Here is a 14,678-nt window from a genome sequence, read left to right as displayed (position 1 = left end):
ATTTTTAGTATTATGCATTATTTTGAACCCTTGCTGTATTATTTAAATCTTGCTGGGCTTTTAGGTTCACTACTATGCTTGGTGCAGGTGAGCATTTGGATGAGGCTGCGGGGCAGGTTTTCCACGGCCCATAGGTGTTCGGAGGCACACCCTGCTTTTTTCTTTCCGTATTTATGTTTATGAAATAATTATACTGTGTCTATTGTTGTTTCCCCTTTTTGTAGCAGGATGGGATATTCCCTGCAATTTATTGTTGGCATGTAAACATTAAATACTTTTGTCCTTTCGTCTGTCTTTGGACTAGTTATTGTTTTGCATGCTTTGGGTTGGATGTTTACCTCGGGTCGAGGATTATTTAAACTGCTGTTTGAAACATGTGGTTTTATTATTCAAACAAATAGGTCATGTCAAATTTTTTTTAAAATTTTCCGCATTTTCTTTCTTTATTTAGACATTAGTAGTTAGAGTCGTTTCAGTTGGTATCAGAGCACGGTCATTGGGCTTGGGTTGTGCCTACCTCCGAACGCTGGGACTCGGGAGATCTCGCCTCAAAGTTTGTAAGATTTAAAATTTTGCTATCTTTGACTGTTTAAATGTTGAAAATAAGAGTTTTAAAGCCCTTGAGTTTATAAAAGTTTAAGAAACCTTTTTCATTTAGGCATGAAATTTAAGTGTGGAATTTGAACTTGCGTACAGATGGCCGCTCGTCGTGGACTTCCTCCACATCCGCCGCCACCACCTCCACCCCCGCCACCGCCTCCACCTCCACCAGGTATGGATGTTGGGACTCAAGTGCTAGCTGTATTAGCCCGCATCCTTGAGCGACATGTGGATGCTCCTAGGGCTGGACTGGGGACCGTTTATGAGCAGTTTAGGAAGATTAATTCGAAGGACTTCGCTGGCACTACTGATCCGTTGGTAGCGGAGGGATGGATTCGTTTGCTGGAGGTGATCTTTTGCAGTTGGGAGATCCAGATTGAGTGCGGTGTGCTGTTTTTCTTCTCCAGGATGATGCCGCCCTCTGGTGGGAGGGAGTGGAGAAGACTGTGGATCCGGCTACCCTACCTTGGACTGAGTTCAAGAAACTTTTCTTTGAGAAGTATTTTACCGCGGATGTGAGGGCTCGTTTGAAGACGGAGTTTATGAGTCTACGACAGGGAGATTTGTCAGTGGCTCAGTTTGTGGTGAAGTTTGAGAGGGGCTGCCACTTTGTGCCCTTGATTGGAGACGATGAGGAGGAGAAGCTCCACCACTTTATTGTGGGGCTACGTCCCGCCATCCGTCGTGATGTACTTATGGCGAAGCCAGCTGACTATGCTTCTGCCCTTAGGAGGGCCTTGAGGTCTGAGCAGACACTGAGAGATATCAGCGCTGAGGCGCAGGGTAAGTGGCCATTCCTAGCTCATGACCAGCAGCAGCACGGCAAGAGGCCGTACCATGGACCACCGCGTCACCAGGGGCATCAGGCCCACAGACCCCAGGGGCATCAAGCCCATGGACCACAGGGGCGACAGGCCCAGAGACCCGCTCCTCCCACGACTGGGGAGAAGCCGATCTGCAAGAATTGCCACAAGGCGCACTTTGGCAAGTGCCTGTTGGGAGCTGGAGTATGCTACCGATGCAAGAGGCCAGGACACGTGATAGCTGATTGCCCAGAGGCTAGGAGGCCCGCGACTGGGCAAGTCTTTGTGATGCAGGCCAAGGAGGCCGACCCTGATACCACCCTGATCATAGGTAATACTTTAAGCATCTAAGTTAAATCGGTAACTTAAATTTATTTGTGGATTTATGTCGGTAAATTGTTTTAAGTAAGAATTTGGTTATACTAAGTGCTAGATATTCTTGAGTTATTGGGGAATTTGCGTTAGATTTGTGTGTTAGTGCATGATTTTGGTTGGTTACTAGCTGCATGCTTAGAATTATGAGAATGGAATGTATTTGGGATGAACATAGATTTAACTTGTGGTTAGGAGACCCAAATGCTGTGTTGTAACTGTGGTTTTTGCAGGAAGAATCTTAGTAGCTGGTGTAGCCACCAAGGCATTATTAGACTCGGGGGGCTACACATTCTTTTATTTCTGAGGCGTTTGTGCTCAAGTGGGGTATTCAGCGAGAGGAGTTATTGGTGGGATTCTCAGTTATTATCCTGTCAGGGGAAGAGCTGACCACCAAGAGCTTAGTCAGGAATCTTGAGCTTCTCTTGCAGGGACAGACAGTGGTTGCAGACCTGATAGTATTGCCCATGCCCTAGTTCGATCTGATTCTTGGGATGGACTGGATGGTGAAGAATGCAGTGGTTATTGATTTCCAATAGAGATCAGTGTTGGTTAGACCGGAAGGTGTTGAGCCTTTCTGGTTTGAGGCAGCTAAGAGTCGAAGGAAGGCTAAGGTCATATCTTTTCTACAGGCAAAACAACTTGTGTCGGAGGGTTGTAAGACATTCTTGGCAAGCTTGACCTTGACAAAAATGCCAGTTAGACCCGTGATTACAGATGTGGATGTAATCCGAGATTTTGGAGATGTGTTCTCGGAAGACGTTGCAGGTCTTCCGCCCGATAGGGAGATTGAGTTCTCTATCGATTTGGTCCCGGGTACCGCACCAATTTCTAAGGCACCATACAGGTTGGCGCCTACCAAAATGAAGGAGTTGAAAGAGCAGATTCAAGAGTTGCTAGATAAGGGTTTTATACGCCCTAGTTTCTCTCCATGGGGCGCACCGGTTCTCTTTGTAAAGAAGAAGGACGGGAGCCTAAGGCTGTGTATTGATTACCGGGAGTTGAATGGGGTGACTGTGAAGAACAAGTACCCATTGCCCAGGATTGAAGACCTCTTCGATCAGTTGCAAGGAGCCTCCATATTTTTGAAGATTGATCTTCGTTCCGGGTATCATCAGCTGAAGGTGAAGGATTCAGATGTATTCAAGACAACGTTTAGGACTCGTTACGGTCACTACGAGTTCTTTGTGATGCCGTTTGGGTTGAAGAACACGCACGCGGTCTTCATGGATCTCATGAACAGCGTATTTCAGCCATATTTAGACCGGTTTGTTATTGTTTTCATTGACGACATCCTCATCTACTCCAAGGACCAAGCAGAGCACGCCCAACACTTGAGAACAGTCCTTGAGGTGCTCCGAAGTCAGAAATTGTTTGCTAAGTTCGACAAGTGTGATTTTTGGTTGGAGAGAGTAGCATTATTGGGTCATGTAATCTCCAAGAGTGATGTAAAGGTTGATCCCTCTAAGGTCCAAGCAGTGAAAGAGTGTACTATACCTAGTAATGCCTCGGAGATTCGCAGCTTCCTTGGTTTGGCAGGCTATTATAGGAAGTTCATCAAGGGCTTTTCATTTATTGCATTGCCCTTGACCGCATTGACCAAGAAGAATGCTAAGTTTGATTGGAATTCGGAGTGTCAGAAGAGCTTTGATGTATTGAAGACAGCTCTCACGACAACGCCAGTCTTAGCTATGCCATATGGGCAAGGTGATTTTGTTGTTTACACGGATGCTTCTAAACTGGGATTAGGATCGGTTCTTATGCAGCGGGAGAAAGTGATTGCCTACGCTTCCAGGTAGTTGAAGGGGCACGAGAAGAACTATCCTACTCATGATTTGGAGTTGGCCGCCGTAGTCTTCGCACTCAAGATTTGGAGGCACTATCTCTATGGGGAAAAGTGCAATATCTTTACGGACCATAAGAGCCTCAAGTACTTCTTTACCCAAAAGGAGTTAAACATGAGGCAACGGAGATGACTGGAGTTGGTAAAGGACTATGACTGCAACATTAGTTACCACCCAGGTAAGGCTAATGTCGTTGTGGATGCATTGAGTAGGAAAGCAGCAGTGATTTCCTCCTTGTCATTATCTAGACCTTTGCAGTATGAGATTCAAAGGTTTGATTTGGAGTTTTATGCCAGGGGTAGAGCGCCCCGGTTATCTTCTTTGACAGTGGGGACTACACTGTTTGACCGTATCCGTGATGAGTAGGCTAAGGATGAGCAGTTAAGTAAGTGGAGATAGAGAGATGAGGAGAGGAGAAGTGGCTTGTATTCAGTGGTTGATGGGATTGTGAAATTTCGAGGTCGATTTTGGGTGCCTGCAAGTAATTCTTTGCGGACTACGATCATGGCAGAGGCTCATGCATCGCCGTACTCCATCCACCCAGGGAGTACGAAGATGTACCGTGATCTTCAGCAGTTATATTGGTGGTCGGGCATGAAGCAAGACATTGCCCGATTTGTGGCTGAGTGTCTGACTTGCCAGCAGGTTAAGGCAGAACATCAGAGACCCGCTGGTTTACTCAAGCCTCTCCCTATACCCAAGTGAAAATGGGAGAATGTTACGATGGATTTTGTAGTGGGGTTACCTAGGACGGTGAAGAATTCGAATGCCATATGGGTTATTGTAGATCTCCTCACTAAGTCGGCACACTTCCTACCGGTGAGGACGACCTACTCCATGGCTCAGTATGCGGAATTGTACATCTGTGAGATAGTCAGACTTCATGGTGTCCCTGTCTCGATAGTGTCTAACAGAGATCCATGGTTCACTCCGTTGTTTTGGAAGAGCCTTCATGCAGCGTTGGGAATGAAGATTTTGTTCGGTACAGCATTTCACCCTTAGACGGATGGGCAATCCGAGAGGGTAATACAGATATTAGAGGATCTTTTGAGGGCTAGCGCCATTGACTTTCAGGGCAGCTGGGAGTCAAGATTACCCTTGGTGGAGTTTGCATATAATAACAGTTATCAGGCCACTATTGGTATGGCACCGTATGAGGCATTGTATGGCAGGCCGTGTAGATCACCGGTGTTGTGGACCGAGGCCGGTGAGAGATTGGAGTTAGGGCCGAAGATTGTACAGCAGACGGCTGAGATTGTAGCCAAGATCCGAGACAGGTTGAGGACTGCTCAGAGCAGGCAGATGAGTTACGCTGATCATAGGAGGAGAGACTTGGAATTTTCGGTGGGAGATCACGTGTTTATCCGAGTAGCTCCTATGAAAGGCATGATGAGGTTTGGCAAGAAAGGGAAATTGGCACCGAGGTTCATTGGACCTTTCGAGATATTGGACAGGATAGGGGCACTGGCGTATAGAGTAGTCTTTTCCCCTAGCCTAGATGGAGTTCATAACGTCTTCCACGTCTCTATGTTGAGGAATTATATCTCGAATCCGTCTCATGTGCTCAGTTATGAACCTCTTCAGTTATCTTCTCACATGACCTATGAGGAGAGGCCCGATCGGTTCCTCGAGAGGCAAGAGAGGAAACTTCGCAACAAGTCGATACCAATGGTCAAGGTTGGTTGGTTGCACCATACAGATGAGGAAGCTACTTGGGAATCAGAGGCTGACATCAGGACTCGCTACCCGGAGCTCTTCGGTAAGCTTTAATTTTGAGGATGAAATTTTTTTTAGGGAGGGAGGAATTGTGACGCCTAAAATCCATAAATTAAATTTCATGCCTAAATTAGTTTTAATGTTTAAATTCTAAAATTTATAGTAATTTAAATGATTTAAATCTCCTTAGAATTTATCTGTTTGATATTAAAATTTTAATTGCTTAAATTACTTGAATTGGTGACTTCCGGCTTCGGCGCGTGGCAAAGGCGAACACGGCGGGAAAAATCTTTTATTTTAAATTTAGGTGACCTAAATTTCTAGAGAGGTGAGGAAAAATAAAATAAAAATATTTATTTTAGAATTTCCATTCAAGAAAAATCGCGTAAGCGCATTTTCGCGCGTAATTCTTTAAATTTCCCAAATTAGCCTTTTTGGACCCGGACAAGTGAAATTTCATTCTTGGCATTTAAAATGCAAGGTTCTAGACTTAGATTTTTTTAAATTGAGGAAATTTTTCAAGCTAAAATTTTAAATTCAAAACTAGCACCTTTTTATGGTCAAAAAGGTACCTTTGACTAGTCCTAATCTCACACTCACACCTATACATACATATGCATATTATATTACATACAAACTTAAACTCTAACACACCTAATCTCTCCTTAGCCGCCTCATACTCTCCCACACTCCTATCTTCACGCCTCATCTCCCTCCTCCCCTTTTTCTCATGTTTTCTCCATTTTTCTTCCCTCTTCCCTTCTTTCTTGCCGTCGGCCAACTCCCCCTGCCTCCAGCCGCCGTGAAGCCACCTCGGGGCCACCATAGGAAGCCTTAGTTGCTGCTGGTCGTGACCCTTCAGCAGCATTACCCTCCATTTTTGTTGATTTCAAGCTTGAGGCAAGCTTTCTTTGGTTTCTTTCTTTAAAATCCAAGTATAGATTATAATATCTTGACTTATCTTGAAAATTTTTTATTGTTGGATAGAAAATTGGTGTTAATGTGTGTGTGTGTGTTTGGCCATATGGAGTTCTAGGGGGCTCAGGTTTGGCTTGATGTTTTTCAACTTCTAGATGGTATTTTGAACTCATGGAAATGAATTGTAAGCACTTGAATGAAATTTACATTGTGAATTGGAAAAATTCAGAATTTAGCACGTTGATTTTGATCCATATTTATGTGTATTTGATTGATTTTAAGTTGCACATGGTGTTATCCAAGTTATTTAATGCATATTCTTTGAAATGATATAAATTGTGTTGAGTTTGTGGCGTTTGAATTGAAGTTTTGAGGATATGGATTAAGGGAGTGGAGGGGCTGCCCATGAAGTGTTCTTGGGTCTTAAACATGTGTTTGGATTGAGTTTTGTATGGATTATGGGGCTGGTTGCTAGAAGGTTTGGTTGGGTTGTTAGCTAGTAGTGTTTGGAAGGCGTTAAGTTAAGTGTTTCGTTCAAAGGGAGATGTTAAGTGGATTCGAGCTAGGGCCTTGTCCAAGGGTCCTAGCTGGTCATTTAGGGATGCTTACAAGTTACTTGGATGGGTTCTTGAGGTGTTAGGGCATGAGGAGTGAAGTTGGTAAGCCATACCCTTAAGAGTGCCAAAACAGAATTTTTATCGTCGCGTCAAGTCTAAGGGAAATGGGTCTGGTGAGGTCAGTTCTGGAGGTCTGGATAGGGGCTACCTCTGATTTTCTTAAATTATAGGATGTTAGGATCGTGTCGGTATAAAATGGGCCTATTTCGGATAAAAATCGATTGGGTTATGTGCATTTTAAGTTAGAGTGACATGAGTTTTTTCCTTGTTTACGGGCTGTCCGGGTGTCTAAGTTTATTAGTGGGTTTGTACCATTGTAAAAATTTAAATACTGGTTATTGGAGTGTTTTAAGGTGTGTTTGAGGTGCCGGTTTGAATGGAAAGTCTTTTGGATTAATATAGGATGAGTTATGGATTTTATAGGTCGACCGCCCGAGTTGGGCCCTTGAAAGCGCAAACTTAAGTAAAATGGAGTAAGGCCTTAAATCTAGGGTGCTCTCCTACACTCCAATCATCCATAAAGATTTATGATGTGCAATCTTTTGAGTTTACTTCATTTACATTATTCAACGTCTTTTTATTCGCGTGTGTGATTTCAAATCTACTTAAGTTTGTAGTCCCGAAGGCTTGTATTAAAGAATGTTTGTAAAGGTTTAAATGTTGAATTGAGAAATGTTAAATGAATGGAAAGTTAAAGAATGAAGTGAGTTGGTTGTGACTTTCACGTGCAATGTTGGGTCGGGGGATGCCCTGATTCACTTGCCAAATTACGTGTAGTACGAGGTCGAGAGACATCTCGGTTTTCCTACCAAATAGACATGTAGTACGAGGTCGGGAGCAATCTCGATTCCCCTACCAAATGGACGTGTAGTACAAGGTCGGGAGCAATCTCGATTTCCCTACCAATTAAAAGGCAATGTGGGGTCCGGAAAAATCTTGGCTTCCTTGCCGGCATTGTATACTATAGCCATCGATCGATCGAAATCATAGTCACCGTCGAGGATCCAAATTCAAAAGTAATAGTAAAGGATAAATGTTTCATGAATGTGTTTTCCATCGCATGTTGTCATTGTTCTTACTTCGGGCATGTCTTGACTTTATTCCTTTCGCGCGAGATTCATTAGTCTATTGAGCACTATTTTTAGTATTATGCATTATTTTGAACCCTTGCTGTATTATTTAAATCTTGATGGGCTTTTTTAGGCTCACTACTATACTTGGTGCAGATGAGCATTTGGATGAGGCTGCGGGGCAAGATTTTCAGGGCCAATAGGTGTTCGGAGGCACACCCTGACCGTTGCAGCTCTTTTCTTTCCGCATTTATGTTTATGAAATAATTATACTGTGTCTATTGTTGTTTCCCCTTTTTGTAGCAGGATGTGATATTCCCTGCAATTTATTGTTGGCATGTAAACATTAAATATTTTTGTCCTTTCGTGTGTCTTTGGACTAGTTATTGTTTTGCATGCTTTGGGTTGGATGTTTACCTCGGGTCGAGGATTATTTAAACTGCTGTTTGAGACAGGTGGTTTTATTATTCAAACAAATATGTCATGCCAAATTTTTTTTAAAATTTTCCGCATTTTCTTTCTTTATTTAGACATTAGTAGTTAGAGTCGTTTCATAGAGTGGGACTTCTAGGACTGTTTTTAGTAAAGTACGTAAGTACTGACTGAGATGGCCAGCATGATATATGATATATGTGTTGCATGATTATGTGTTATGTGTTTTACCATGTTTTACTGCTTTAGCACATGAATGTTTTTGTACATATTGATTGCATCTCGTGAGAGATGAGTCTTGACAGTTTCAATATGCGATGAGTATCTCTTTATGGATTCGGGTCAGGTTTTGGGGAGGCTCAGCTCCCAGTTCCGCTATCACTGAGACCGACCGTGACGGCGAAATAGATGCTATAGTGATAGGGGAATATACGAGTACCCCGCAAATTAGCTATCTGGAACGGTACTGTGTATTCATTGGCACCTCTGAGTAGACTGTTTTACCAGGATTTTAAAGTCATTTATGTGTTGCATATATTTTATATATCATTGCTTTCGTACTGAGAATAATCGCTCATGTCCAGTATTTTTTATATATCTGGACACCCCATTCGATGGGGCAGGTGTAGGTAGTACACCCAGCGACTTGGAAGTTAGTGACCAGAGAGGACATCAGGATTAGAGTAGGTTCTATTGTTGCTAAGATTTATTCGATTGGGTTGTATATCAAATTTATTTAACCGATTGTATTCTATCAGTCGGCATTTATTTAAGATTTTCGCAGTGTATTCTGGTTAGTGTTAATCGCATGCTTAAATATGATCTAAATCTCTTATTAGTAGTGGATGCGGATTGGATCGCTACATGTTCATTTGTGATTTGGATTCTGAAATTTAAATCTCTTTTGTCAAGCTTTAATTCTTGACAATTTGGGTTTTTGAACTACGTTCTATGGAATTTTAAATTTGAGTTCGAACCTTATTTTTCAAAAACATTGAAATATGGACCTTGCTATAACGTGGTGTTATAAATGAAGACATTCCATATAACACACCCACGTTGGGGCGGCAATCACTTGGGTATTTATTGATCATAGGTGAGACTAGGGGTGCAAATAAACCGATCCGTTTCGTGACCTTTACGAGTCTGCTCCATAAATATTTGATTCTTATTCGAGCTTATCCTCGAGCCGAATTCGAACATGTTTGAATTTTTTTCGAGCTGAACTCGTGTCAAAATCATTTTGTTCGATAGTTTGCGAACCTTAATATTTAATTAATATAATATAATTATATAATAAATATATATATACATTTCAAACTTTTTTGAATATTTCGAGCTTTTCGAACCATAATATCCAAGAAATAGTTCACGAATAGGTTCGAATGTTTTGAGCCGAACTCGAACTCGAACTTCATTTCGAGTCGAGCTCGAGCCAAAATATTTGAAATTATCAAGCTTCGAATCGAGCTCGAATTTGAATAAACTCTTATCGAGCCGAATTCGAGCCTTAAAATTTTACCATTATTCGGCTTGATTCGGTTCGTTTACACCCCTAAGTGAGACTAGGGAAGGAAACAAAAACCACCTATCAGTTTTTAGTTTTTACCTCCCTCTTCCACAAACCCAATTTTTACAAATCCTGATTCCAATTCGTTAATTTTTTTAACATACAGGTGTTTAAATACAAAGCCTTCAAATTGTTCCATCAAAGGAATTTGAAGCTCAAATCAATCCCTTTACTAAATTGGTAATCAAAGTTTCATTTTTGTTGAATTTTTTTTATGTATTTTGAACTAATATCGATAATTTTAGGTTTGATTTTTTTATCTTGAATTGCATATATATATATATATATATATAATAAGCATAAAAAAGGGCAAAGTTGAGGGGGATCGAAGAAAAAATTCATTAAAGACGTAGAGGATAAACAGCGACTCATAAATTAGTATATTAATGATGGTTTAATTTTATTTTTCAGGCGAATGTCGTCCAACGTGAAGATCCAGAATCACGGATCAATCTTTACGATATGTAGTATCCCGCGTTTGTAATAGATGTATTATTCCTGTGTTTTTAATCGATCTGGTGGTTTATGAAGATGAGTTACATAAGTGTATTTTGCTGCCAACTTTTAATTCTAGTATAAAGTAAGCCTAAGATTCGGTCATTTTAAAGTTTGAGTAATAATATTTTGTTAATAATTCGATCCTTCCAATGTCATTTCATCACCTGGGTTTTCAAAATTATTTTCTCCATTCGATTATTCAAAATCTTGAATTTATCTTCGTTCATATATATTACAAATTAAATGAGATTTACAACTTTGTGGCTCACTTTGAGGTCTGATGTACTCATATTGAGCTCAGTTGTTGAAATGTGATATTAAAACATTTTAGTTCTCTGTAACACATCAATTATCTTATTACTTTGGTTGATGTGAAATTTGGCATATTATAATATGTTCTATGCTATGTTGGTTCATGAATCATGAAATTTCAGCATCTGATTATGTTTGGTGTTCTAATCCTATTCATGGTTGAAATCACCGAGTTTCTTGAAGTATGAACTATAATTTCTCAATTTCAATTATCGAGGAAGGCTTGATGTTGTAAAGGGTTAGCAAGGAGAGTTGTACAAGATACAGAAGGTTCAAATAATGCAACAAAATATATCATACCATCGTCTCTCATTGTGAAACATTTGGTTGTAACAATTGAGTTCGTATGTTCCTGGTTAGAGTCTAGAGCTTATTTATTTTCATTTTGTCTGAGTAGGTTGTGGCAATTGAATAAGAATGATATTGGTTAGAGTTTAGAGCTTATTTATTTTAATTTTGTCTACCCTTATTAATTACATTCGAAAACTAAAGTTGTGGTCGATAGCTGTCTATGTCGTCAAACATACATTGTGATGCCTGAAAACCAACGCTTTATTTGTGATCAAGACCGGACTATTTTAATCTCAAACTAGCTCAAATTCATTTGAACTCATGAAATTGCTATTTCAAAGGTCATATGTTTCAATATCTTGAATGATGAACCATGTAAAGAGTTGCCTGAAGAAATATTTGAAGGAACACGAGTTTATGAAGTTCTTAGTTCCAAAAAATATACTAATACGTACATGTTTTTTTTAAGGAATATAATGACCTTTGTATATTAAAAAATGCTACAAGTTACACTTATTTCATATCTTAGATACAAGTGTTTGCTTCAAAGTTCAATCACAATATTTGTGAAACAATTATGTATAAGTTGTGACTAATTGTATCTTCTATATTTGTCGATTGTAAACATGCACATGTCAAGCGCAAAATTGAGTTTTAAACAAATAACTGGATCATACGTACATAATCTTATTGTTTATGCCAGTGAACGAGCCGTGGAATATTACAAACAAATCTATTAATATTCATGTATTATGCTACACACGCAACGTGTGTGCGTCGTCCGCTAGTATATTTGATACAAAATCATAAAAATATTTTTTAGTAAATTTATAACTCATCAGTAGCTACCATATGTAATAAAATTTTAAAATTACTAATATATTTATTTATTTTACTTTAACTTTCGAATTTTTAAATAATCAAGAAACATTACAAAAGTTGATATAATTAAAAAATTCTAATTCAAGTCCACGGTTTTTTTACTTTTGATTTTGTTTGTTTTTTAAAAAAATTATGAACACATTTATTCTATTAACATACCGAAATTAGAAAATTAGGTGACATTCCAAGTAGTATGATTATCTTTCAAATTGAAAATCGTCGAATTTTATTGTCTATTCATCAATTTCCGACAAAAATTAGATATTCCGATAAAAATAGGACCAATATAGCCAAAATTTAAAAGTTAGATGACTAATACAAAACTTTGACTAGTAAAGACTAAAAGAAAAAACAAGTAAAATTAGAGGACTAAAATGGTTTTTTCACACATAAATACATCTAATGAAAGGAAAACTCGTGTTATATATGTTATCAGAGGAATGTTTGTGTTAACAGTCTTTATTCCACACTACCCAAAGCAACCATGGAAAACTGCTCAATTTCCTCTTTAATGGAGTTTTTTTTTAACTGTCGATTATGCTCAAGTTGGGTTTTGCGGAGGAATGGTTAAACTGGTTTTGAGTTGTTTCACATTTGTTTCATAATCCTGTGAAATAAATCATTCTATCTTTGGTTTTGTTTATCCTCAAAGGGGTCTACGTTAAGGGAATCCGCTTTCACTTTATTTGTTTGTTATGTGCTCAAGGTTTGTCCGACAATCGATTTAAAGTTTAAAGGAGTAAAAATTGCGAACTGATCTAGCCCTGAGATATCATCCCATTTATTTTTTGTCAATGATAGCTTGATTATTTTTTGATTTTCGAAGAAGATTGTATCCAAGTATGCAAGTGTCTTCAATTTTATGAACAAGCTTATGACCAACTGGTTAATTACAATAAATCTGCTCTTAATTTTAGCCCGAATACCTCCTCACAAACGATCAATGACATCCAACACACATTATCAATTCAAATGGTGAGAGGGCACAAGTTATACTTAATTGAGGCGGCCTACTTTTTCAGGTAAACGAACCTGTAAAAACAATATTTGATACAAAATCATAAAAATATTTTTTTAGTAAATTTATAACTCATCATCTGTACCCACCATATGTAATAAAATTTTAAAATTACAAATATATTTATTTATTTTACGTTAACTTTCGAATTTGTAAATAATCATCAAATCTATGGTAAACAAAATTTATTATATATATTACAAAACCATAAATTACAAAAAGGAAAAAAAAAATAACACCATAAACTTTTATATATGCATTCATTACGTGCGAGAAGACACTAATATATAAACCAAATCTGACGATCAATCAGCAAAGTTAGCACAAGATCATACAAATGTAAATTAAGTACCATAAAAAAAAGACCACAACTTCAAATACATGAAAACATGTCATAACTCGAACTCAAACTCGGATACGTTTCATTCATATCAAGGCTTTGGTTCTTGTCCGTGATATACTATGAAAGTAGGGTCGTCCTTGAACTCAGTAGCAAAACGATTTCCGTGGATTTCGTTGGGATTCGATTCGGAATCTTGATTAAATAAGTCTTTGATTGCTTTAGGCATCGGCTCACCATTCATCGTATTTTTCCAGTAATCTCCACCATCCTTTCTCGCATCACAAAGGCAAGCACACTGAAAACAAGAAAATATTTAAACAAACCAACCTAATTTTATTATTAAACTTTCATCCATTACCGTTATCCGCACACTCTTAATTGTGCTTAGATCGAAGTATTTTATATATATATATATATATATATGAATATAAGTATACCCAAGCTTTAATGTTATTTGAAATTCATTCGTTAAATCACTTCTTTCGAATCAAATCTAACGATCCAAACCAAACCTGTGGTGTTTTGAGGAGAAAATTATTTGCCTGAAAATACAGAAAATAGGTTTTTTTTTTGAATTGAGACAAAGTTTTGGATCTATTCAGATTATGCATGCTAATTAAGGAATAAAACGATAATAGTTGTTTAGTTTGAAACCTTACCGATATGAGGAAGAGAAGGAAGAAGGGCGAAAGAGCTCTGATTCTCATCTTCAAAACAAAACTTTGCCCAATTCTTGTTTTATATAATTTTTGGTGCAAACTTCATAACCTCTTACCTTAATGTTATATAGAGCTAGATAGAGAGCAACTCGTGTGCAAATTTAATGTTTCATAGTCAACACCCCCCCACGTTGCAATAAATATATAATATTTATATATATATATATATGTATGTATAGTATGTGTGTCTGTACTATATATACGTGTATATGTGTTTAGATCCATACCTTTTTCACTTTCCCAATGAATTAATTTTGCTACCTTTTGACTTCTAGATGATTAGATCCAATGAATTGTATTTAATGTAGGTTGTTTATATATAGTGTATGTGTATCGTTCTAAGGGTTAGTTTCATGTTAGTATAAAGATAATACTTAACGTTAAATCAAATATATAGTTCGATTTTAATTTGGTTACATGCAATTGGGATCTATCATGATCTCTTCATGAACTCGTCTAAAAATATGTATTTAACAATCTATATTTATTCAGTAATAAACCACAAATGCCAGAATGAATAAAGCTCGTTGAATTGTTTTTATGAAATCCAGTCGAGTTAATATATATTTGAAACTATAATGTGCTTTTCAACATCTGAAGAGATCAGGTTAATACAAGAAAATGAGACGACTCATCCTGGCCGCAAATCTTTTGTCAACTGGGAAGTATCGAG

General features: G+C 38.3%; 1 protein-coding gene across 1 annotated transcript; it reads left to right on the top strand.

Annotated features, from left to right (window-relative positions):
* The first annotated feature begins 696 nt into the window (after positions 1-696).
* LOC140861099 (uncharacterized) lies at positions 697-3,985 on the top strand. The gene is made up of 7 exons (XM_073264102.1): positions 697-948; positions 1,008-1,734; positions 2,009-2,040; positions 2,099-2,233; positions 2,315-2,899; positions 2,984-3,570; positions 3,787-3,985. Exons 1-7 carry the CDS (start codon positions 697-699, stop codon positions 3,983-3,985), a joined length of 2,517 nt encoding a protein of 838 aa, XP_073120203.1.
* The last annotated feature ends 10,693 nt before the right edge of the window (positions 3,986-14,678 follow it).

The sequence above is a fragment of the Henckelia pumila genome, chromosome 4 (assembly GCF_033568475.1).
Source record: "Henckelia pumila isolate YLH828 chromosome 4, ASM3356847v2, whole genome shotgun sequence".
Taxonomy (NCBI): Eukaryota; Viridiplantae; Streptophyta; class Magnoliopsida; order Lamiales; family Gesneriaceae; genus Henckelia; species Henckelia pumila.
The sequence above is the reverse complement of the archived record's forward strand: the minus strand, read 5'-3'. Positions and strand labels throughout refer to the sequence as shown.

Bases quoted from the DNA above. Each gene is read 5' to 3' on its own strand.
- LOC140861099 (XM_073264102.1), top strand. From the start codon at position 697: ATGGCCGCTCGTCGTGGACTTCCTCCACATCCGCCGCCACCACCTCCA. The intron at 1,735-2,008 runs GTAATACTTTAA...TGGTTTTTGCAG, and splicing joins TGATACCACCCTGATCATAG to GAAGAATCTTAGTAGCTGGT. The intron at 2,900-2,983 runs GTGAAGGATTCA...TTTGGGTTGAAG, and splicing joins CCGGGTATCATCAGCTGAAG to AACACGCACGCGGTCTTCAT.